General features: G+C 41.6%; 1 protein-coding gene across 8 annotated transcripts in view; it reads left to right on the top strand.

The window, feature by feature from the left end:
• The window catches only part of ralgapb (Ral GTPase activating protein non-catalytic subunit beta), a 166,714-nt gene that overhangs the window by 65,376 nt on the left and 74,762 nt on the right, over window positions 1-26,576 (top strand). For 6 of the 8 annotated variants that reach the window (XM_073062270.1, XM_073062269.1, XM_073062274.1 and 3 more), the window contains 5 exons: window positions 2,929-3,043; window positions 14,678-14,825; window positions 14,911-14,975; window positions 15,153-15,291; window positions 25,326-25,459. In XM_073062270.1, the coding sequence (XP_072918371.1) occupies window positions 2,929-3,043; window positions 14,678-14,825; window positions 14,911-14,975; window positions 15,153-15,291; window positions 25,326-25,459 (601 nt within the window). The remainder of the gene's footprint in view (window positions 1-2,928; window positions 3,044-14,677; window positions 14,826-14,910; window positions 14,976-15,152; window positions 15,292-25,325; window positions 25,460-26,576) is intronic. The other 2 variants (XM_073062273.1, XM_073062277.1) reach the window with 1 other exon arrangement.

Consider the following 26,576-nt stretch of genomic DNA (forward strand, 5'->3'; position numbering starts at 1 on the left):
TACAGCACAGAGTAGGCCCTTTGTCCCACAATGCTGTGCCTTACTTTAAACCTCCTGTTTGCATTTATTCATTGGTGTTGACTAAATGAAATTAATCCCCCAGCACTAACCCTGCCAAACAACTGCCTCTTCACTGCCACTTACTTCCTATTCTTCACACACACTTTGAAATCAATTTGGGTTTGCTCATTTTTTTTGTCTAAGACAATTGAAAGATGTTTGATAGAGACATTGTTAAGTTTAATTTGTTACTTGAACCTTGTACACACAAGTTTTGGTTCCTGATTTCTGTGTCCTGATGAAGAGAAATGAATCATCAGCTGTTCATAGCTGCTGCCTGACCTGAATTTCTATAGTGTTTTGTGTGTGTTGCAATTAAAACTAATGTGTTTTTTTTAGATTTTTTTAATGCTGTTGAGCATTTTTAGTACATAGATCCTAATAAATAGTCCAAAGATGGGCCAGTTCAAAGTTCTGATACAAGGTGAAAAATGAATAAGGCAAATTTTGTCAGGTGAAATGGGCAGACAGAAGTTAAAATAGAATGTTGTGAAGTGGTTCCTTTTTGTAGGGCAAATGACTATCATCCTGTAGCACTTGCATCCACTGTAATGAAGTGCTTTGAGAGGTTGGTGATGAAACATCAAATCCTGCTTGAGAAGCAACCTGGATACACTCCAATTTACACACCATCACAGCAGATACCATTTTTTTACTTAACTCTGGAACACCTGGGCAATGAAGATGCATACATCAGGATGCTCTTCATTGACTACAGCTCAGCATTCCGCTCAAAACTAATCAGTAAGCTTTAACACCTTGGTCTCAATACCTCATTCTGGATAACTGGATCTTTTATTTCCTCACTTGCAGGCCCCAGTTGGTTCAGATTGGCGATAACATCACCACAGCAATCTCCATCAGCGCAGGTGCACTACAGGGCTGTGTGCTTAGTCCCACTACTCCATTCATTTTACACTTATGACTGAGGGGCCAAGCACAATTCCAATGCTATATTTAAGTTTGCTGATGGCACCAATGTTTTGGGCCGAATTAAAGGTGGAAGGAGACCATAGAGTAAACCACTGCTCTCCAAAATAAACATTGCTACACATCACAAGTTTGCAAAAGACCACCTGGGTAATCCACAACGCTTCTGGAACAGTGTTCTGTGGACAAATAAGAACTTTTTGACAGAAGTGCACACCATTATGTTTAGAGGAAAAAAGTCATTGTACACCAACACTAAAACCTCATCCCTACTGTGAAGCATGGTGGAAGGAGCTTCATGGTTGGGCACTGCTTTGCCGCCTCATGGTCTGGATGGCTTGTAGTTGTTGAGGGAACAATGAATTCAAAATTGTATCAAGACATTTTACAGGAGAATGTCAGGGAGCAATCCATTACCTGAAACTTAATAGAAGTTGGATGATGAACAAGACAATGATCTGACATACAAGAGTAAATCAACAACAGAATGTTAAATAGAATAAAACTTGTGTTTTGGTCAGAGCTTAACCTAATTGAGATGCTGTGGCATGACCTAAAGAAGGCTGGTCCTGAAGGTATCCCAGAAATATTGATAAACTGAAACAGTTTTGTATGGAGGAATTGTCTAAAATTCCTCTTTGCCATTGTGCAAGTCTGATCAGCTACTGAGATTATTGCTGCAAAAGGAGGTTCTACCAATTGTCAAATACAAGTGGTCACATACTTTTCAAGCCTGGACTGTGAATGATTAAACAATGTATTCAATTAAGACATGAAAAGTACAATTGTTTGTGTTATTAGTTAAGGCAGATTGTGTTTGTCTATTATTGTGACTGAGATGAAGAATAGATCACATTTGATGAGTAATTAATGCAGAAAACCAGCTAATTGCAAAGGGTTCACAAATTTCTGCTTGCAACTTTATGCATCTTTGCTGTCCAGCTAAGAAGCCATGATATGGACCTGTTGCGCCCCTTGGCAAATTGGAGCAAATCTAAGTCACTTCTCAGGAGTTAATGTTTCATCACCACACTCTCAAAACACTTCATCACCACACTCTCAAAACACTTCATCACCAAAGATGTAAGTACTACTGGACAATAGTCATTGAGGCTGGTCACCACACTCTTCCTGGGCACCGATCATTGAAGCCTGCCTGAAGCAGGTGGGTTTCACAGATTGCTGAAATGAGAGATTAAAGATCTCAGTGAACACTCCAACTAGTTGATCAGTACAGGTCTTTTGTTCTTGTCATGGTACCTCAAAAGGGCCAAATGCTTTCCGTGGGTTCATTCCCCTGAAGGATGCTCTCATGTCAGCCTTGAGACTGAAGTCACAGGGTCATCAGGGGCTGTGGGAGTTTGTGATGGTTCCTGCATAATTTGACTGGCAAAACTAGCTTTGAAGTTATTGAGCTCATCTGGAGGAGAAGCCCTATTGTCATCTATGTTGCTTGTTTTCACTTTGTAAGAGGTGATAGCATTCAAGTCCTGCCACAGCTATCAAGCATCCTTCAATGATTCAAGTTTAGTTTGGAATTGTCACTTCACCTGGCTTTCTGGAGATCATACCTGGACCTCTTGTAACTTTCTTAGTCAGCAAACTTGAATGCCACTGATCAGGCCCTCAGCAGATTTCATGGTTCATTTAGGATTAAAACAAAGAATAACAAGATATCTAGGTTTGAGAAGAATTGCGCTGATTATCACCCACCCTTCCACTAGCACTATTAGTCCAGAAACCACTGTCTTCTCCATCTCCAGTCTTTGGATTCAAGAGGTGTTTCATTAGTATCTTCATTTTCCACCTGCTAAGTTTTATAATATGTTCTTCAGCCTGGGAGGGGATTTAGGATTATTATGCTATATAGACTCAGCTTTGCAAGGTAAGGAACGGAGCAACTAATTGTACAAGTTTTTTTTCCTGCCTCTCTTGCAGAGAACTGTCAAAATTTAAAGCATACGTCAATCCCACTGAACTTAGAAGAGCTTCAATCCACATTCTGCTGTCAATGTTGCCACTCCCCCATCACTTTGGGACAGTTAAAACAGAGGTACTGTTCAAATGATCTGAGGTGCACTTATTAAAATTTTGGCAGATGAGTTGAAATTCTAGGCAACCTTCTAGTTATGCAAAATTTTGTGGGATATAGAAAGGGTAAATGAAAGCAGACTTTTTCCACTGAAGTTGGATGAAACTAGAACTAGAGGTCATGGGTTATGGATGAAGCCTTAAATATTTAAGGGGAATGCAAGAGGAAACTTCACTCAGTGATGAGAATGTAGAACAGGCTTCCAGTGGATGTGATGGATACAGGTTCAATTTAAACATTTAAGAAAAGTTTAGGTAGATGGGAGTCCTATAGCCTGGACGCAGGTCAATGGGACTATACAGATTAATATTGGCATATACCAGATGGGCTGAAGGGCCTGTTTCTGTGTTGTAGTGTTTTGTGACTCTATAACATTATTATTTGACAGGAGTTGAAATTTAATTGAACAAGATTTGTTTTTAATAATGTTGCCTAGAATTTAGGATACATGTAGATGGTTACAGAAAGCTGGAGAGAAAATTATCACATATAAACAGGTCATCAATTTTATTTTATTCTGAGCTGTTTGGGCTAAGAAAGCAGCAGGTTTGATCCTGTTGTTATTTAGGTTTTTTTTATTCATTCATGAGATCAGAAGATTGCTGGCAAGGCAAGCATTTATTGACTTTACCTAATTGTCCTCAAGCTGACAAAGCCATTTGGCACTGTTGCAGTCTTTTTGTTGAAGGCCTTCTCACAAAGCTGTTACAGAGCATGGGCTTTGGAAAAACTACAGTGAAGAGGGTAGCAATGTATTTTGAAAACCCAATGGAATGTGCCCTGTGGCAGAAATTGCAGTCTGTTGTTGCCCTTATCCTTCAAGCCATTAAGCAACATCAATTTATAAGATGCTCCGATTAAAGCCATGTTGAATTATTGCACAGAATTTAACTGTGGTACACTGGTGGTAGAAGGACTACTGGCTGGAGTATCAATCATGTAGGTTCTCTTGTCCAGGAAGATCAAATTGAGAGGTGCACAGACTCGTTTGGAGCACACTAAGTTTCAGTCCTGAAGCATATTCAGCAATCCTGCTTAAAACAATCTACCCAGCAGGTGTGACGGAATCAGTCATTGCTATGGCACCTTGCCTGCCAACAGTAGCTTACAAATAATCTAGTTCTTCAAGTGCTAAATCAACTTTGTCGAACTAACCAAATCACAGAACACTGTCATTGGGATGGTCACATTGCAGAACGTTGTCATGGGGAGGGTCACATCACAGAAGGTGGGCATTGGGAGGGTCACGTCGCAGAAGGTGGGCATTGGGTGGGTCACGTCGCAGAAGGTGGGCATTGGGTGGGTCACGTCTCAGAAGGTGGGCATTGGGAGGGTCACGTCGCAGAAGGTGGGCATTGGGTGGGTCACGTCTCAGAAGGTGGGCATTGGGTGGGTCACGTCGCAGAAGGTGGGCATTGGGTGGGTCACGTCGCAGAAGGTGGGCATTGGGTGGGTCACGTCTCAGAAGGTGGGCATTGGGTGGGTCACGTCTCAGAAGGTGGGCATTGGGTGGGTCACGTCTCAGAAGGTGGGCATTGGGTGGGTCACGTCGCAGAAGGTGGGCATTGGGAGGGTCACGTCTCAGAAGGTGGGCATTGGGTGGGTCACGTCGCAGAAGGTGGGCATTGGGAGGGTCACGTCGCAGAAGGTGGGCATTGGGAGGGTCACGTCTCAGAAGGTGGGCATTGGGTGGGTCACGTCGCAGAAGGTGGGCATTGGGAGGGTCACGTCTCAGAAGGTGGGCATTGGGTGGGTCACGTCGCAGAAGGTGGGCATTGGGAGGGTCACGTCGCAGAAGGTGGGCATTGGGAGGGTCACGTCTCAGAAGGTGGGCATTGGGAGGGTCACGTCGCAGAAGGTGGGCATTGGGTGGGTCACGTCTCAGAAGGTGGGCATTGGGAGGGTCACGTCGCAGAAGGTGGGCATTGGGTGGGTCACGTCTCAGAAGGTGGGCATTGGGTGGGTCACGTCGCAGAAGGTGGGCATTGGGTGGGTCACGTCGCAGAAGGTGGGCATTGGGAGGGTCACGTCGCAGAAGGTGGGCATTGGGAGGGTCACGTCGCAGAAGGTGGGCATTGGGAGGGTCACGTCTCAGAAGGTGGGCATTGGGTGGGTCACGTCGCAGAAGGTGGGCATTGGGAGGGTTCAGTAGGAACTGGGATGGTCACATCACAGAATGTCATTGGGATGTTCACATCACAGAATATGTACATTGGAATGGTCACAATGCAGAATGTTTTGATAAGTTTATTATCATATATTGGTTGGTAAGTTGATGGAGAAGATCCCAAGAGGCAGGATTTATGAACATTTGGAGAGGCATAATATGATTAAGAATAGTCAGCATGGCTTTGTCAAAGGCAGGTCGTGCCTTATGAGCCTGATTTAATTTTTTGAGGATGAGACTAAACACATTGATGAAGGTAGAGCAGTAGATGTAGTGTATATGGATTTCAGCAAAGCATTTGATAAGGTACCCCATGCAAGGCTTATTGAGAAAGTAAGGAGGCATGGGATCCAAGGGGACATTGCTTTGTGGATCGAGAACTGGCTTGCCCACAGAAGGCAAAGAGTGGTTGTAGATGAGTCATATTCTGCATGGAGGTCAGTCACCAGTGGAGTGCCTCAGGGATCTGTTCTGGGACCCCTTCTCTTTGTGATTTTTATAAATGACCTGGATAAGAAGTGGAGGGAGGGTTAGTAAGTTTGCTGATGACACAAAGGTTGGGGGTGTTGTGGATAGTGTGGAGGACTGTCAGAGGTTACAGCGGGACATTGATGGGATGCAAAACTGGGCTGAGAAGTGGCAGATGCAGTTCAACCCAGATAAGTGTGAAGTGGTTCATTTTGGTAGGTCAAATATGATGGCAGAATATAGTATTAATGGTAAGATTCTTGGCAGTGTGGAGGATCAGAGGGATCTTGGGGTCCAAGGCCATAGGACACTTAAAGCTGCTGCGCAGGTTGACACTGTGGTTAAGAAGGCATACGGTGCATTGGTTTTCATCAATCGTGGAATTGGGTTTAGGAGCCAAGAGGTAATGTTGCAGCATATGACCCTGGTCAGACCACTTGGAGTACTGTGCTCAGTTCTGGTCGCCTCACTACAGGAAGGATGTGGAAACCATAGAAAGGGTGCAGAGGAGATTTACAAGGATGTTGCCCGGATTGGGGAGCATGTCTTATGAGACTGGGTTGAGTGAACTTGGGCTTTTCTTCTTGGAGTGATGGAGGATGGGAAGTGACCTGATAGAGGTGTATAAGATGATAGGCATTGATCGTGTGGATAGAGGCTTTTTTCCAGGGCTGAAATGGCTAGCACGAGAGGGCACAGTTTTAAGGTGCTTGGAAGTAGGTACAGAGGAGATGTCAGGGGTAATTTTTTTTACACAGAAAGTGGTGAGTGCATGGAATGGGCTGCCAGCAACAGTGATGGAAGCAGATACAATAGGGACTTTTAAGAGACTCCTGGACAGGTACATGGAGCTCAGAAAAATAGAGGGCTAAGGGTAACCCTAGGTAATTTCTAAGGTAAGGACATGTTCGGCACAGCTTTGTGGGCCGAAGGGCCTGTATTATGCTGTAGATTTTCTATGTTAATGATTTTTTGCTGCAGCAGCAGTAGTACAATGCAAATCATAAAATTGTTATAAATAAAGAAATAAATCTGGTAGCTTTCATCAATTGATGGACCATTCAGAAATCTGAAGACGGGAGAAGAAGCTGTTTCTGAATTGTTGAGTATGTGTCTTCAGTTTAAATGCAGTGATTATCACAACTACCTCTGTTTCAAAGGCAACAACCCTTGCAATTTGTCCACAAAATTGAGGTCTGTAATTCTTGTAATAATTTTGGCAAATTTCTTCAACATCTCATTCCTTTAAATCTTTCTTTACATTAGGCAGTCAAGCCTGTTCCAACATGGCCATTGCTGATCTCTGTTGGCCTCATCTATCTTCCATTTCCCATAACTGTGTCAATTTCTCAATCTATCAAATATTTATCTTTCCCCACCTTACATACGTCGAATGATCTGGTTTCCACCACTCTCTGAGTCAGAGAATTCCAGAGATAAAGTTTTTGTTTTAAATAACTGACCTTTTTTTTCGTAGCTATGACCCTTTGTTTGTGACTCTTCCAATAGTGGAAACGTCTCCGCATCTCACTCTTCATTATCTCAGTTCCAAAGAACACAGACCCAAACTATCTAGCCCTTTGGCAGCACAGCCTTGTCATCCAGGAATCATTTGGTGAATTTTCTTCACATTAAATGATACAGCTCAGGAGCAGGACATGAAAATACATCGTTCAATTAATTAAAATATAAAGAAAGCTAATGCTGCCAGTACAGACCCCTGAAGGACACCAGTGTACATTACACTTCATTAATTCCGTAAAGCAACCTTTCACTCCAACTCTTTGTTACTCAACCCAACTACCTATCTATGGTGCTACTGCATGGTCTTCAGTCTTAATGACAAGCCCATCATGTGGCACCTTAGCAAATGTGTTTTGAAAGAAAGTATATACGTGAGCCTCAAGCAAAAATGGAAATTACAGGAAGCACAGGAAATTGTGGTGCAATAGTTATTGGCTAACACAACCACTTTAACAGCACCAGCTTTCATTGATCAGGATTCAATTCCCACCACTGTCAGAAAGGAGTTTCCCCATGACCATGTGGGTTTCCTCTGGGAGCTCCAGCTTCCTCCCACATTCCAAATTCATACAGTCAGTGTCAGTGAGATGCATGCTGACTCTTGTGGCTGCCCTTGCACAATTCTCACTGATTTCACTTCTCTGCATGTTTCGATATATGTGTGACAATTAAAACTAATCTTTATAATACTCGAGTCAGGTGAGATCTATGGAAAGAGAAACACAGCTAATGTTTCAGGTTCATTAGAACTGGAAAACAGAGAAGACCGGTTAGTTTGAAGTTGCAGAAAGATGGATAGGGCAAGAGGAATATTTCTGAAATGCTAATGAGGTTTGCCAAGTTGATTCTGCCATTTACTGATACATCATCCTCATTTCCTTCATCAATGCTCACTGTTATTTCGTCAAAAAAATTTAAGATAACTGTTTGCTATCTTACTGTAATAAATCCACATTGTCTCAAGGACTGCTAATTCTGTCTCCATCATAGTGTCTAGAAATTGACCCATTGTGAAGGTCCCCAATTATTTGGTTTATTCCTAAACCCTTAGCATGCAGTCAGGCTGTCAGGAAGGGCAGGCAGATGATAGGACATAATTGTAGCCATCAGGGTGTGTATCAGTACATTTGGCGGTAACAAAACACATTAATAGAGGTAGAACACAGGATAGAACCATAGAACATTACAGCACAGAAACAGGCCTTTTGGCCCTTCTTGGCTGTGCCGAACCATTTCTCCACCTAGTCCCACTGACCTGCACCTGGGCCATATCCCTCCAAACCCCTCTCATCCGTATACCTGTCCAAGTTTTTCTTAAATGTCAAAAGTGAACCCGCATTCACCACTTCATCTGGCAGTTCATTCCACACTCCCACCACTCTTTGCGTGAAGAAGCCCCCCCCCCCAATGTTCCCTTTAAACATTTCCCCCTTCACCCTTAACCCGTGACCTCTGGGTTTTTTTCTCCCCTAGCCTCAGTGGAAAAAGCCTGCTTGCATTCACTCTATCTATACCCATCATAATTTTATATACCTCTATCAAGTCTCCCCTCATTCTCCTACGCTCCAGGGAATAAAGTCCTAACCTATTCAACCTTTCTCTGTAACTCAGTTTCTCAAGTCCGGGCAACATCCTTGTAAACCTTCTCTGCACTCTTTCAACCTTATTTATATCCTTCCTGTAATTAGGTGACCAAAACTGCACACAATACTCCAAATTCAGTCTCACCAATGTCTTATACAACCTCACCGTTATATTCCAACTCTTATACTCAATACTTTGATTTATAAAGGCCAATGTACCAAAGCTCTCTTTACAACCCTATCTACTTGTGACGCCACTTTTAGGGAATTATGTATCTGTATTCCCAGATCCCTCTGTTCTACTGCACTCCTCAGTGTCCTACCATTTACCTTGTATGTTCTACCCTGGTTTGACCTTCCGAAGTGCAATACCTCACACTTGTCCGCATTAAGCTTCATCTGCCATTTTTCAGCCCATTCCTCCAACTAGTCCAAATCCCTCTGAGCTTTGAAAACCTTCCTTACTGTCCACTACACCTCCAATCTTTGTATCATCAGCAAATTTGCTGATCCAATTTACCACATTATCATCCAGATCATTGATATGGATGACAAATAACAATGGACCCAGCACTGATCCCTGTGGCACACCACTAGTCACAGGCCTCCACTTGGAGTAGCAGTCCTCTGTTACCACTTCTTCCATTGGCTTCTTCCATTGAGCCAATGTCTAATCCAATTTACTACCTCTCCATGTATACCTAGCGACTGAATTTTCCTAACTAACCTCCCATGCGGGACCTTGTCAAAGGCCTTACTGAAGTCCATGTATACAACATCCACTGGCTTCCCTTCATCCACTTTCCTGGTAACTTCCTCGAAAGACTCTTATAGATTGGTTAAACATGACCTACCACGCACAAAGTCATGCTGACTGTTTCTAATAAGTCCCTGTCTAACCAAATACTTGTAGATCCTGTCTCTTAATATTCCTTCCAATAATTTACCTACTACCAATGTCAAACTTACCGGCCGATAATTTCCTGGCTTACTTTTTGAGCCTTTTTTAAACAACGGAACTAGATGAGCTATCCTTCAATCCTCTGGCACCTGACCAGTGGATATCAACATTTAAAATATTTCTGCCAGGGCCCCTGCAATTTCAAGGATGTAGTGTATATGGATTTCAGGAAGGCATTTGATAAGGTTCCCATGCAAAGCTCATTCAAAAAGTAATGAGGCATGGGATCCAAGTAGACCTTCCTTTGTGGATCCAGAATTGGCTTGACCACAGAAGGCAGAGGGTGGTTGTAGATGGTTCATATTCTGCATGGTGGTTGGTGACCAGTGGTGTTCCACAGGGATCTGTTCTCGGACCCCCTCCTCTTTATGATTTTTATAGATGACTTGGATGAGTAAGTGGAGGGATGAGTTAGTAAATTTGCTGATGACACAAAGGTTGGAGGTGTTGTGGATAGTGTGGAGGGCTGTCAGAGGTTACAGTGCAACATCGATAGAATGCAGAACTGGGCTGAGAAGTGGCAGATGGAGTTCAACCCAGATAACTGTGAGATGGTTCATTTTGATACAGTAGGTCAAATTTGAAGACAGAATATAGTATTAATGTTAAGATTTTTGGCAGTGTGGAGGACCAGCGAGATCTTGGGTTCCATGTCCATAGGACGCTCAAAGCAGCTGTGCAGGTTGACTGTTTTTAAGAAGGCATATGGTGTGTTGGCCTTCAACCGTGGGATTGCATTTGAGAGCCATGAGATAATGTTACATCTCTATAAGGCCCTGGTCAGACCCCACTTGGAGTACTGTGTTCAGTTCTGGTCACCTCACTAAATGAAGGTGGCAAATACTATAGAGAGAGTGCAGAGGAGATTTTCAAGGATATGGATTAGATTGGGGAGCATGCCTTATGTGAATAGGTTGAATGAACTTGGCCTTTTCTCCTTGGAGGGACTAAGGATAAAAGGTGACCTGGTAGAGGTGTATAAGATGATGAGAGGCATTGATCATGTGTATAGAAGCTTTTTCCCAGGGCTGAAATGGCTAACATGAGAGGGCAGAGTTTTAAGGTACTTGTGAGTAGGTACAAAGGGGATATCAGAGGTAGGTTTTTCCACACAGAGAGTGGTGGGTGAAAGGAATGTAAAGGTGGTAGAGGTGGATGCAGTAGGGTCTTTTAAAAGATTCTTAGGTACATGAAGCTTAGAAAAATAGAGGACTTTATGGTAGGGAAATAATAGGCAGCTTCTGGAGTAGGTTACATGGTTGGCACAGCATTGTGGGCTGGATGGCCTGCAATGTGCTGTAGATTTCTATGTTTCTCTGTTTCTATGTTTTAGGATGCTGAATCAAAAAGGGTAGTAAATACAGTATTCAAAATGTCATACTTCAATGCACAGAGTATAAGAAATAAGATGGATGATCTTGTTGCACTATTACAGATTGTCAGGTATGATGTGGCCATCACTGAATCGTGGCTGAAAGATGGTTGTAGTTCGAAGCTGAAAATCCAAGGTTACATGTTGTATCAGAGGGATAGGAAGATAGGCAGAGGGGGTGGCGTGGTTCTACTGGTAAAGAATGGCATTGAATCAGTAGAAAGACGTGACATAGGATTGGAAGATGTTGAATCCTTGTGGATTGAGTCCCTGTACAAGGGTAAAGGGACCCTGGTGGCAGTTATATACAGGCCTCACAACAGTAGCTGAGATGTGGACCACAGATTACAACAGGAAATAGAGAAGGTGTGACAAAAGGGCAATGTTATGATAGTCATGGGAGATTTTAACATGCAGGTCGATTAGGAAAATCAGGTTGGTAATGGATCTCAAGAGAGCGAGATTGTTGATTGCCTATGAGATGGCTTTTTAGAGCAGTTTGTTGTTGAGCCTACTAGGAGGGGATCATCTATATAGGATTGGGTGTTATGTAATGAACCAGAGGTGATTCGGGAGCTTAAGGTAAAAGAATCCTTGGGAGACAGTGATCACAATATGATTAAGCTCAACTTGAAATTTGATAGGGAGAAATCAAAGACTGACGTGGTAGTATTTCAGTGGAGAAAAGGAAATTACAGTTGTATGAGTTATTTCCCATGGTAGGGGAGTCTAGGACAAGAGGGCATGACTTCAGGATTGAAGGATGTCCATTTAAAACTGAGATGCAGAGAAATTACTTTAGTCAGAGGGAGGTAAATCTGTAGAACTTGTTGCCATGAGCAGCTGTGGAGGTCAACTCATTGGGTGCATTTAAGGCAGAGATAAATAGGTTCTTGATTAGCCAGACCATCAAAGGGTATTTGAAGAAGGAAGGGGAGTTGGGATGACTGGAAGAATTGGATCAGCCATGATGGAATGGTAGAGCAGACTCAATGGGCAGAATGGCCTACTGCTGCTCCTATATCTTACGGTCTTGAGAAAGGTGTTAGCCAAATTAAATTGGAAGGAAATGCTGGCAGGGATATCAGCAGAGCAGCAATGGCTTGAGGATATTTATGTATTCCAAACATGAAGAAATACTCAAATGGCAAAATAGGTCAACCGTGGATGAAAAGATAAGTTAAAGCTTATGTACGAGGGGTGATTGATAAGTTTGTGGCCTAATGTAGAAGGAGTCAATTTAGAAAACCTAGCACATTTATTTTTCACCCTCCCCTAGTGTTGCCACCATGTCCTTGTGGACCTCCTTGGGTGATAAGCCTTTGAGACAGAGGTAGCGGATGACTGCACGAAGGCCGATGTCCATTTTCTCAGACAGTGCTTACTTGCAATTTTCAATTATCAGAAACAGAAATAACCACCAAGGTTATTAACTTCAAACTTTATGCGTTATCATTCAAAGAGTTGAACTGCAAGTGCATGTAATGAGAGCTGTATAACTCAAGTCCTTCTACCTTAGGCCACAAACTTAACAATCAAAAGCAAAAGAGAGGGCGTACAACAAAGCAAAAATTCGTGAGAACACAAAGGATTGGGAACCTTATAAAAGCCTACAGAGACAAACTAAAAGAATCGTTAGGAGGGAAAACTTGAAATATGAAAGCAAGCTAGCAAACAATGTAAAAGTGGATAGTAAAAGCTTTTTCAAGTATGTAAAAAAAAAAAAAAAATTAAGAGAGATGAGAGTGGTGGATATAGGACCACTAGAAAATGAGGCCAGAGAAATAATAAAGGGAGACAAGGAGATGGCAGATGAACTAAATGAGTGCTTTGCATCAGCCTTCACTGTGGAAGACACTAGCAGTGTGCCAGATGTTGGATGGTGTGGGGAAGGGAGAAGGTGCTCAAAATGCTGAAGGACATAAGGGTACATATGTCATGCAGACCAGGTGAACTGCACCCTAGGGTACTGAAAGAGGTAGCAGTAGATATTGTGGAGACATTAGTAATAATCTTTCTAAAATCATTGGACTCTTGCATGGTGCCAGAGGACTGGAAAATTACAAACGTCACTCTGCTCTTTAAGAAAGGAGAAAGGCAGCAGAAAGGAAATTATAGTCCAGTTAGCTTGACCTCAGTGGTTGGGAAGATGTTAGAGTAAATTGTTAAGGTTGAGGTGATGGAGTACTTGGTGACACAGGACAAGATAGTACAAAGTCAACATGGTTTTCTTTAGGGGAAAATCCTTTCTGATGAACCTGTTGGAATTCTTTGAGGAGGTTACAAGTAGGATAGATAAAGGGGATGCAGTGGATGTTGTATATTTGAACTTTCAAAAGGTCTTTGACAAGGTGCCACAAATGAGGCTGCTTACCAAGTTAAGAGGCCATGATATTACAGAAAAGTTACTAACATGGTTAGAGCATTGGCTGATTGGTAGGGGGGGGCGACAAGTGGGAATGAAAGGATCCTTTTCTGGTTGGCTGCCAGTGACTAGTGGTGTTCCGCAGAGGTTGGTGTTGGGACTGCTGATGAAATAGACGGCTTTGTTGCCAAGTTTGCAGATGAGACAAAGATTGGTGGAGGGACAGGTAGTGTTGAGGAAATAGGTAGGCTGCAGAAGGACTTAGTCAGATGAGAAGAATGGGCAAGAAAGTGGAAAATGAAATACAATGTTGGAAAATACATGGTCATGCACTTTGGTAGAACAAATAAATGTGCAGACAGTTTTCTAAGCAGGGAGAAAATTCAAAAATCTGAGATGCAGAGGGACTCGGGAGTCCTTGTGCAGAAAACCCTGAAGGTTAACTTGCAGGTAGAGTCGGTGGTGAGGAAAGCAAATACAATGTTAACATTCATTTCAAGAGGTCAAGAATTCAAAAGCAGGATGTGATGCTAAGGCTTTATAAGGCACTAGTGAGGCCTCACCTTGAGTATTGTGAGCAGTTTTGGGCTCCTCATCAAGGAAAAGATGTGCTGGCATTGGAGAAGGTTCAGAGGAGGTTCACAAGGATGATTCCAGGAATGAAAGGGTTATCATATGAGGAAAGGTTGATAGCTCTGGGTCTGTACTCACTGGAATTTAGAAGAATGAGGAGGGATCTCATTGAAGCCTTTTGAATGCTGAAAGGCCTAGACAGAGTAGATGTGGAATAGATGTTCCCCATGTTGGGAGACTCTCAGACAAGAGGGCACAGCCTCACAATAGAGGGGTGTCCATTTAAAACAGAGATGCAGAGGAATTTCTTTAGCCAGAGGGTGGTGAATTAGTGATATTTGTTACCACAGGCAGCTGTGGAGGCTAGGTCATTGGGTGTACTTAAGACAGAGCTTAGTAGGTTCTTGATTGGCAACAGCATCAAAGGTTACGGGGAGAAAGCTGGGGAGTGGGATTGAGGAGGGGAGAAAAGGATCAGCCATGATTGAATGGCAGAACTGACTCGTTTGAAATAAAACAGTTCAAACAAAAACATAATTCATGAATCCAAGCCGTATCCACAGGTTTTTTTTTACCTCTCAGGTGCTTTTGGAAGGAAAGTTCAGCAGTGAGGAATCTTCTTCACATGACAAACCCGTTACCTTTCTCTCTCTGAAGTTGAGGCTTGTCAATGTGTTAATTGGTGCTCTACAGACTGAAACAGATCCCAACAACACACAGATGATTCTAGGTTAGTTTACATTTTATCTTTTTTCATAACTGATTTTTGGTTGTCACTATTTTAATCAGTCAACAATGAAATGTTTTCCTTTTAGGCGCCATGTTAAATATTGTTCAAGATTCTGCTCTTTTGGAAGCAATTGGTTCTCAGACAGAGCTGGTAAGCAGCCATTGTGCATATTTTAATTCTGTAAATGAGAAGTCCTTTGAGCTTAAGTCACTGGAAGAGTAGTCCACCTCATCTCTACAGCTTGGTTTTCAGCACAGCAGAATAGTTCAGTTGTGTAGCTCTCTGATCAAACTGTACTTGTTCCTTCACTCTGCCGTCTTTTTGTAGAGCGTTGGTGATAGCACTCACACATCACTCAAGAGTCACAGCCGAAACAGTAGCGGTATCAGTATGACCAGTACTGGCAGCTCTGAGGCTACGACACCGGATAGTGAAAGGCCTGCACAAGCACTCCTGCGGGATTATGGTAAGATAAACCTGTTATTAAAACTATTATCTAGTTGTACTCTTCATCTTGTTTTTAGCTTTTAAAAAGTGTTAACTACGAATGTTGAAGATAATCTGAAGTGACTATGACAGATCTGTATGGTGGCACCTATGGTCTTCAATGAGATTGAAACGTTAAAGATTAGCATTATTATTTATCACATGTACATCGAAGCATACAGACAGACAGGCAGACATACTTTATTGATCCCAAGGGAAATTGGGTTTAGTTACAGCCGCACCAACCAAGAATAGTGAAGAAATATAGCAATATACAGTGAAAAGCATTGTTTGCATTAAATCAATAAAGATTGTGCTCGGCAGCCTGCAAGTGTTGTCATGCTTCTGGCGTCATAGCATGCCCACAACTCTCTAACCCTAACCCATATGTCTTAGGAATCCGGAGTACCCAGAGGAAACCCCTACGGTTACAGGAAAAACATAAAACTCCTTACAGACATATAACCCCAGTCTTATAGCCAGTGCTGTAAAGCATTGTGCAGCAGTGCTGTAGTAACTCTTTTTCTCGAAAAAGAAAATCTCTAAGTAATGACTGAATTCAGTAAAGTTACATTAGTGATCTCATTGTTGGGCATTAAACACTGAAAATCTGGATAATTAACAGGAAACAGGGTTGTCCTCATCTACAGGAGTATATCAGTTGGAGTTTACAAATTCAAGACTCCCACTAAGAGTTAAAATATTTTATTTTGTCTATGTTCCTAACTTAAAATCAGGCTAAATTTGGATAAAGCTCTCAAACCACTTCTCTTACAGATAAGAAAATAGTTTTATTTATGAATCCAAGAACAAGTGCTGGAAACACCCAGGCAGCATCAGTAGAAAGAAAAACAACTAGTTCAGCTCTTTGCCATTTTCTTTGAGACAAAAACAGACTTGCTTTTATTTCAGATTTTAGTCATTAAAGTTTTTTGATTTTTCCTTTGTCAACGACTATTTTGTGTAAGGCTGCCTTTTCATGTTTTCCTTTGCCTTGTGGGACAAAGAAATCACAGTTGAGAAGAAAGAGATTTACAAGGATATTGCTTGGATTGAAGAGCATGCCTTATGAGAATAGGTTTTAGTGAATTTGGCCTTTTCTTCTTGGAGCGGCAGAGAATGAGTGGTGATCCGATAGAGGTGTATAAGATAATGAGAGGCATTGATCATGTGGATGGTCAGAAGCTTTTTCCCAAGGCTGAAATGGCTGACATGAGAGGGCACAGTTTTAAGGTGCTTGGAAGTAGGTACAGAGGAGATGTCAGGGGTAAGTTGTTTATGCAGAGAGTGGTTAGTGCATGGAATGGGCTGCCGGCGACAGTGGTGGAGGTGGATACGATAGGGTCCTTTAAGAGACTCCTGGATAAGTACATGGAGCTTAGAAAAATAGAGGGCTATTTCTAAATTAAGTACATGCTCGGCACAGCTTTGTGGGCCAAAGGGCCTGTATTGTGCTGTAGGTTTTCTATGTTTCTATGAAAGCGTACTGACTGATTTAGGTTGATTTAACACAGGACAAAGCTATGGATGTTATTCTAGACTTCTGGTAACACTGCAGTCTCTGTATGGGTTTGACCTGGAGAAAGTATTATACTAGAAACATAGAAGTCTTCGTGCTTGCATGTAATACTTAACAAGAATATTTCCTACAAATTTTACAGTAGTGATTTCAGACTGGAAACAGCAAAGATGCTGTAGTGTCTTTGCTGTATTCAGCATGTCCTGTTTTCACCCCAGACTTGGTATTTGTGAAGCCTGCTATCACTTGAGTTGGTTTATGTGGGTCAGAAAGTGCATTTGGTAACATTCAAGGCTCTGGGCAAATTAACATTGTTGCTGATCCTAATGGTGGCACTATTTCCAAATGGTCATTTCATTTCCTGGATTTTATTTTAAACTTATCAATAGGAAATCAGAGTTTGAATTTCTAATTCACAAAATCAGCTGACCTGATTTAATGCAAAGACTTTGAAATACTTAATTTGTTTATAATTATGTTAACAACATAGCTGCACAGACAGCTCAGTTGAAACTTACTGTGGGGGCCATTCCTAACAATTAAACTAGAATATTCAGCATGCATGCTAACACAAGTTTAACGGAATCATCCCATGCAATTTGTTCAGAAATGGTAACTTTGCAATACAGAAGATGTAATTGGCACATTGCTATTTTATAAGAGCTTGATATCCCAGCATTCTTAGCTTTGTCCTTCTGTTTGGGGTCATTCATAAAGGTGACTTTATTTTTGGGTGCAGCTTGTTGCATTGTTTGTAGTAGAGCTGTACAGCATGGCCCAACTCGTCTATGCTGACCAAAATTGTCTACTCTCATCCCACATTCCTGTATTTGGCCCATATACCTCTATTGCTCTGTACCTGTCCAAAGCTTTGTAAATGGTGTGGTTGTTCCTGCCTCCACCACTTCCTCTGGCAACTTGTTCCAAAAACCCACCACTCTCTATGTGAAAAATTTACCCCTTAGATCTCCTTTCCCCTCTAAACCGAAATATATGCCCTTTAATGATTGGTTTTCAAGTTTAGTGCTGTTGACTAAAGCAGTGGTGATGATAACCATGATTTTCTGTTAGCGAAGTGCTGCAAATTAGTTTAGTATGTGATTGCAAGTATGTAGATTCAATGATGATAGCACTCAAAAGGTGTCCATTTGCTTTGGCTCTGACAATGTGATGAATTATTCTTATGAATTCATACATCACTTCAAAAATGCCAGAAACTCTGTCACTTCCATAAATGTTCTGTTAATTTTGTCTCAGAGGAAAATATGGCATCACAAAACTTGGCGATGTTTTCTTGCTTTAAATTTGAAGCAAATCCTGCCAACAAAAATATAGGGATCAAAATGTAAATGCATCTGCATGTAAGCAAAGTGCTTAATCCCAGTGTTTCAGTCTTAGCTATCAATATCCTGTGGAGAGACTATCCAAATGAATTCTGGAAATTTAAATATGATACATTTTTCAGCATTAATATTTAACTTCAAAATATTCCAAGTCATTAGGCATGACCTTCCCTTTCCAAAGCTGCCTCTCTAACTGCTTTAATTGTCAATGTCCAGTCCAGTCCTCTGTAAATCCATGGATTCCTCAACAGATATTTTTGTAGTTTTCATTTCCCTTTAAGTGAAACAGTGGCATACGAGTTTTTGTAATGGAATCATAGATCATTACAGTCCATCTATGCAGTGCCAAACTGTAATCTAATGGAACAGTTGGCAATCTGAGTGTTAGACCACGTGCAATGTTGCCACATGCTTCCAGCAAGAAACTCTCTAGCTGGGAAGTTTCTTTATGTTGTTATCTTCATTATCACGCTTATTTGATCAGTCCCTGTCATTCACTCTGATGTAAATACTGAGGCAACGTCATCGTTCTGCAAGTTCACTATTTCCTGATTTTACTTTGCATTTTCACCATTTAATGGATGTACTTTTCCTCTGAACATCCTCTTCCTCCCACATCACTTCCCCTAATACAATTGTTCAAGAAAACTGCTGCTTCTCATAACTCTTTCAGCTTCTGTTAAATAGAAACAAGTGATAGACACTCATTGGAAAGTCAGCAAACTCGAGTGAAAGTTGACAGCTGGCTGGAGACCAATTGGCCAAGTTGAAGTATACAGTACAAGGAATGGAAGATGGGTCCACAGGGAGAATAGAGATGTAGTTCAACTTGTGGCAGACTAAAACAAGAAATTGTAATGGACCTAAATATTAAGAAGGTGTCTGGATGATGTGTAATAATTTTATTAGACTAGAGATAGCTTAAATTTGGAAAAATCTAGTTTCGTGGGCTAATTTATCACATTTCAAGCCATCTTATTGTCTAAGTGTTTCAGGTCACAAAGACATGATCATATTCAGTAAGACAAGATGAGAGAGCTAAAATTTGTGGTGTTTGATTTATGTGACTTCAGTTTGCAAAAGAGGTGTACAAAGTTATGAGGGTATAACACTAGAATACTACAGCACAGTACAGGTCCTTCAGCCCTCGATGTTGTGCCAACCCATATATTCCTTTAAAAAAAAGTACTAAACACTCTATTTTTCTTTCATCCATCTGCCTGTCCAAGAGGTTCTTAAATACCCCTAATGTTTTAGCCTCCACCACCATCTCTGACAAGTCATTCCAGGCACTCACAACCCTCTGTGTGTGTTTAAAAAAAAAAAAAAATCCCTGATGTCTCCCCTAAACTTCCCTCCCTTAAACTTTGTACATACGCCCTCTGGTGTTTGCTATTCGTGCCCTGGGAAACAGGTACTAGCTGTCCACCCTATCTATGCCTCTCATAATCTTGTAGACCTCTATCAACCTCTCATCCTTCTTCGCTCCAAAGAGAAAAGTCTCAGCTCAGCTGACCTTGCCTCATAAGACTTGTTTTCCAATCCAGGCAACATCCTGGTAAATCTCCTCTGCACCCTCTCCATAGCTTCAATACTTCCTATAATGAGGTGACCAGAACTGAACACAATATAGATAGGTTAAATACAAGCAGGCTTTTTCCTCTGAGGTTTGGTGAGACTAGAACTAGAAGTCATGAGTTAAAGGTAAAAGGTGAAATGTTTAAGGGGGCTATGAGAGGGAACTTTACTCAGAAAGTTGTGAGAGTGTTGAACGAGCTGTCAGCGGAAGTAGTGGATGCAGGTTCGATTTCAACATTTAAGAGAAATTTGGATAAGTACGTGCACGGGAGAGATATGGTCCAGGTACAGGTCAGTGGGACTAGGCAGAATAATAGTTTGGCATGGACTAGATGGACTGAAGGACCTGTTCCAGTGCTATGAATCTATAAGAATGAGGGAAAAAACTGATTTTAGATTCAATGCTGAATAGGCATCTGTTAGTCTCGAGAGACCATGAATTTGTGCCTTGGAAGGTTTCCAAGGCGCAGGCCTTGGCAGGGTTGTATGGGAGACCAGCAGTTGCCCATGCTGCAAGTCTCCCCTCTCCACGCCACCGATGTTGTCCAAGAGAAGGGCAAGAGTCGATACAGCTTGGCACTGGTGTCATCGCAGAGCAATGTGTGGTTAAGTGCCTTGCTCAAGGGCACAACACGCCCCCTTAGCTGAGGCTCGACCTTCAGATCACTAGACCAACGCCTTAACCACTTGCCCACATGCCAACACTGGCTGAATACTGATTAAAATATCAGTTCTCTGAAAAATTAAGGGTTAATCAAATTTGGAAATTTCGGGTGATTATAGAGTTTATCTGGGAAGATGGAGAGAAATTACTTCCTTGTGGGGACACCAAAACTAAGGAGGATGAACTTAAAACAGCTGCAATAACATCAGGATCATGGTAGGAGATGGGGAAAATCTAAATTTATTTTTGCACCAGTAAACCAGTTGATTAAACCGAAATTGAAAACCGGGAATGAATAGGTTTGGTTAGGATTGGTTCCAAAGGCAGTACTGGTAACTTGAGTGAAAGTGCAGACAGTCATGATCAAACTGGAACGAGGAACAGTGTCCTCTTATTCAGTTTCTAAGCAAATGCAGTGGATGTTAGTAGAGTTTCTTGTCCATAGCCCCACTAGTTGCAAAAATGATATTGCAATCACTCAGTCAGACACCATTGCTCAGTTTTTCAAAGGTGAAGGCACCTTGTTCTTGCTTGTAATGTGGAACTGTGGCATAGGGCAAGATAACTATAACTTCAGAGCAAAGGGGTTTGGTGAGCAATTTTGTGCAGATTAATTTTTCTATTCTGAACAACAAAAGAAAAAAAAATGCTAGCATTATCTAATTTGTCTCTGAATAATAGGATGGACAGGGTTAACGGTGAGTCAGTAATTAGCAGCTATTCCCCTCTTGGCTGCTTCTCCTAACCAAGTTGTGTTATTTTATGCCAATGTCACGCATTAAACAATAAACTGTGATGTCAAAAGATTAAGCATCTCCAGCTAGACTCTCACTTTTTCCCACTTCCCATGTTTTGCTCACATCTGTGCGTTTCTCATTTGTTTTGTGTTCAGTTGCAATTCTCTGAATTGCTTTTGGTATTACAAACCCAATTTCGATCTCGATCTCTCTCTCCCCCCACACGCCTTTTCTATCCCTCTTTCTCTCTCTCGCCTTTTCTATCCCTCTCTGTAAATCCCCTTTTAACTTCGTTTTGGCATTAACCTGTACTAAGGCATAGTTAATGTCTACCAGCATACTACTCTGTTGTGAGGTTTTAGAGAAGTTTTAGGTGCAGAGAAGTTGTAGGCGCTTCACCAATAGCACCTTAGGTTTTGAACCCAGGTCCCTGGAACTCTGGTGTACTGCCATTTCTCATTGGATGACAACATGGATGTCCACCATTAGCACAGCTCCCCTCAACAGAATATTGGAGATAAAGGCGTGTAAGTTGAACAGATGGTGCAGAACTTCTATTCCTGATTTCTCGCCATCTTTCTTTGGGCTCCATTCCATTAAACCTGTTTATAGTGCCAAATGGTGCCCTGTAACTCAGCTACATTTACTGGAAGTGCAAAGTGTTCATTCTGGTCAGGATCCGCAGTGAGTTATTCCCATTTCTACAGATCCCCTTGCCCTCCCCACTGACACCCTAGTCACCTTGGTGTTTTGAACTATAAAATGTTTTGCTTAAAGTGTACTAAAATGGTGTGTGCCTGATACTGTAAGCCTAAGCTGTAAACCTCTTGTTGACTGCTGACTCTTCTGTTGAATATATCCCCTGACCACTTTTAAAATGTCTACTGTACCATGTGTGTAAAAAATGTTGCAGTGTTGCATGTTAATTTTGTTCTTTTTTTTGTATGTCTCCCCTCCCAATAGGTGGTTCAGGTATTTTTGTGTCATGAAAATATTCATCCTCAATTTAAATTCTTCCATAAGTTGTGTTTATCACCATACATATGATCTGTTTTTACAGGGCAAAAGATAAAGCACATACTTCAAATAATTATTACTTGATTGGCATTTAATGAAATTTTATTATTTTGTGCTGCTTGCTCTTTCTAAATGTAAATTGTTTCTCCACCCAGTCACACATGTACTTTGGGTTTTTTTTACCGTCTATAGTTGGAGCCAAATCCTCCCATTCCATCTGAACCCAGATACATGCTGCTTAATGTGGCAGTGGACTTGGGACACTTTGTTTTTGCATTCAAGTTGAATTTAAATCTAAACAAATTCAAATACAAATTATCTCAACTTTTGTGGAAGGAAGAAGAAAGTTTAATCATTTCCTTGCAATCCTGAATGACAAATGGAATACTGGCTCGTTACCCTATCTTCTTAAAATGTCCTCCAGACACCTATACAGCATCCATATTACACAAGAACCAAAAGATTATTGTAACTGGCTCTTGAGAAAGACATGTTTTTAATGAAATGGTATGGTGCTAAATGCATAATCCGATCATTGAATTTAAGATTGGTTATGGGGCGCACATCACTCTCATGGGCTATTGCTGGCTTTCTGCAAAACTGAAAGGCTGTTCAGATAAAACTGCATGACTTATGGTGTCTCAATACAGATGTCATGACACTGTTGCTCATAGCAATTGGATTAGGAATACAAGCATTACTGCTCCTTCCCTAACCCTAGCATGGCCCAATGGGAGAGGAGTGGTTGCTGAACTCATGTAGTCAAGTATTTAAATGCATTAGCAGCGTGCTTGTTGCAGTTGTGTCTGAGCTGGGAAAGGATAGATCTGATCTAGGCATATCCATGAACCCAAGTTGAATAGTTGGCTGGGAGAGAGGGTTGGGTGGGGGAGTGGGGAAGCAGCGGATCCATCAGTCTGCCAACATTCTCCTCGTGTCAGTATCTGCAGTCTCTGTTCTCCTCTTTGGAGCTTGGATGAGAGGAGTGCAGGAAAATACTGTAGTGTCTGTCCTCCAGTGAAATGGAACTTCACGACAATTAAAATATCCGAGTTTTCAATATCAGATCCACCTGCAGATATCCCCCACAGGTCTTGAATGAATGATCATCCCTGATTTCGCCACACAAAACCATTATTATTGGAATGTCATTAAATTCAGCTGCATGCTTGTGTCATCAGAACTGCTGGCCGCCACTGTGCAGCCGCTCTACCCCCCCCTACACCCTGGCCAACCCAGCCTGGAAAGTCAGAGCAACCTACTGGGTGAAATTGTAGCAACACATACAAAATGCTGAAGGAACTCAGTAGGCCAGGCAGCATCTATGAAAAAGAGTAAACAGTCGACATTTTGGGTCGAATTGTCACACCTGATACCATGTTTGAACATTGATAATTATAGGACCACAGGACTCTGTGGCACTCTGTTCAGTCAGGTGAAAAATGCTCACACACCTGTGAAACGTTCAGTGGTTCAGGTAGAACTCTAGTGGCATTTTGGGTTGATTACCATTTGATAGATTTGTTAGTTGAACCTCTTAAAATCTACTTCCTCTGTGCATTGAGATTCATGACATTAATTATTTTATTTCTCAATTAATCTGATTGGTACTTCCCAGTAAGTTAAGGTGAACTTAAAAATCCACAATCCACGAAACATGTTTTCCCACAATATTCCAGAGGTGTTTTTAAAACTATTCTAAGTTTATTTTCAAAACTAAATCTGTAGTGAGATACCTTCCAGGATCTTTAACATCTCAACAAATTGCAATCTTTTGCAGTATTGTTTCTGAACAGTACCTTGAAAGTTCTTTTGCTTGTTTGTGTGAGTCTACATATAAACAATACGCAGTAACGCTGTATGAATATAGGCAACAGTACTTCCGTTTTTTTCTTTCAATTGGCCATTGTTATGGGGCAGCTGAGGCAATTGCCTTCTGGTTTGGCCACTAGTATTCTGTTTGGGCTTTTATGCAGGTAATCCTGTTGTCAGTAATGTTTAAATAAGACAGTTATGTTCACCATCACATATGTCAAACAAGCATTTCCCTGGAAAGAGTTATAACAATAAAGACCCAGTTGTAGGTCTGGTATCTTGCAGTAGAGGAATGGGCCTTGAGATTGGGCTCAGAAAGTCATCATTTTCTCTCTTATTCCTTCCATTAACTCCCAGCCATAAGCTTTCCAATTGTTTTGTGTAGTCAAGTAGTCCAGAGGGCATCAAATATTGGATATGTAATTGCCACCTATGGAGAGTTCTCCAAGGGAGTCGGTGCAGAGATAAGCATCTTCATTTGAATAAAGGAAATAAGAGCAGGCCCAGGCCACTTACTTCTTGAGCCTGCTCTGTTGTTCAGTAAGATCTGATCTTAGCCTTAGTTCCACTTTCTTATCTTCTCCCCATGACCCTTAATTCACCTCTAGTCCAAAATCTGTCCATACCAGCCTAGAATATATGCATCGACACAGCCTGAGCTGCTTCTGGAGTAGTCAATTTCAAAGAATCGCAATTTGCTGAGAGAAGAAACTATTCTTCAGCTCCAATTGAGCAGTGAAACTGGTTTGAAGGGCGAAATGGACATCTCCTTTTCCTATGCTAATGGATTCTTTAGCTTATGGAACGCAAGTTACTATGGACAATGACCAAATGGTCATTCTAAAGATTGTTTGGGATCCAGCTTTGATCCCAATGTGCAGTTCCACTAATGTCAGCTCATTATTCAGCAGAGTGGTTTATATGTAGATATTTCAGTAGGAAGGGGGTAATTTTGAAAATTGCAGAATAGATCAAACTTCAAGGTTTCACTTTTAAGAACTGGATTGAAAACATTTTTAGCAAATTATTTTTAACTGAAACTGCCCTGTCATGTAACAATCCCCCATTTTTTGTTCTGAACTCAAACCATTGAAGTCGAATACCTGGTCCTCCATTGTTGATATGCAGACTCAAGTCCTTTTGATTCTAAAGCATTATTTAATGGCGACCAAATTGTCACAGCCTCATTGCTACTGGGATGGGAGCAGTTCTCCTTTATGAATGCTGTTCTTTGCTGCATGGGTTGTGAGCTTATGCTGATTTAGATTGCTTTGCTTTTAGTTACTAATGCCTAGTTGTTTTCCCTCCCCCGTGGTGTGTGATACTGGGGTTATATCATAGCTCTTCATACAGATACAGCGACGGGACTGTTGATTCGGAGCATCCATTTGGTAACACAGAGACTGAACTCCCAGTGGAGGCAAGATATGAGCATCTCACTGGCAGCACTTGAATTACTCTCTGGGCTGGCCAAGGTATTGTAATATTAACATTCTGTGCATTGTACAGTGTATTTCAATGTGTAAACAATAGCTCCTGGAATTTCAGCGTGAACCCAGACTGACAGAGTTCTGGGCCATTCAGGCTGCTTGCAGAATAAACATTTAACTGTTAAGATTTTCTGTACTCATGGGGGCTACTCCACTAACTGGAAAGAGAAGGAAGATGAAAATAAAATAAATGTATTGGAAATGAGCCAATTCTAATCAAGTGCTGGAAAATTTCCAATACACTCAGCCAGTCAGGCAGCATCTATGAGGAGAAATTCATTATCTTTGCTTTCCTCTCTCCCCATAGATACTGCTCAACCATTTGAACATATCCAGCATTTTATGCTTTTGTATCAGATTTCTGGTGTCGGAAGAAGGATCAGGAAGGCTGTTGGTTAAATGCTGGGTGCCTTAAAAGGCACAAAACTGCTGTGAAGTGTAAGCTTTAAAGTCCCGAGTACCATGGTGGAGCTGGGACAGCTTATTTGGGGATTGTTCATGTGAATTCTAGTGGCTGAAATTCCTTCTCGTCTTTGGCCAGATGGATTTCCCTTGGAATGCAATAACAAATAAAAGAGGGCCTACCTGACAAATCCCGGAAGATACCTTTTACTGCGTGGAAAGAGTAAGCAGGTGTCCCCAAGTGTGGTGAGGAGGACTCCCCGTAGAGGGTATGAGCAAGGGAATGGGTAGCATACAGTGGATTTTTATTTCTTCTATTGCCCCCAAACTCAAAAAACACCTTACCCTGTACTGTTAAGAATTACAGATGTCTTCCTCTCAAATCCCAGCCAAATTAAATTCCTGCACTCACTACTGAGTGTATGATGTTTTGTGTTCATCTGGGGACTTCGGAGCTACGTGCTGGGTTACAGGCTGATCATTGAAAACCACCAGCAGCGTTGCCTCAGTCTATAACCTGCAGTTTCGGAGCTTGCATAACTGTAAATCAGGCTTGTGGTCAGGAGGTGTTGTTACCTACATGTGTGCACAGGCGTTCATCCTCTCCTTTCAATTTTTTTTCCGTTTTTATTTAGAAATACAGCATGATAATAGGCCATTCTGGCTAACAAGCCCATGTCACCCTATTACACCCATATGA

Source organism: Hemitrygon akajei, chromosome 11 (assembly GCF_048418815.1).
Source record: "Hemitrygon akajei chromosome 11, sHemAka1.3, whole genome shotgun sequence".
Lineage (NCBI taxonomy): Eukaryota > Metazoa > Chordata > Chondrichthyes > Myliobatiformes > Dasyatidae > Hemitrygon > Hemitrygon akajei.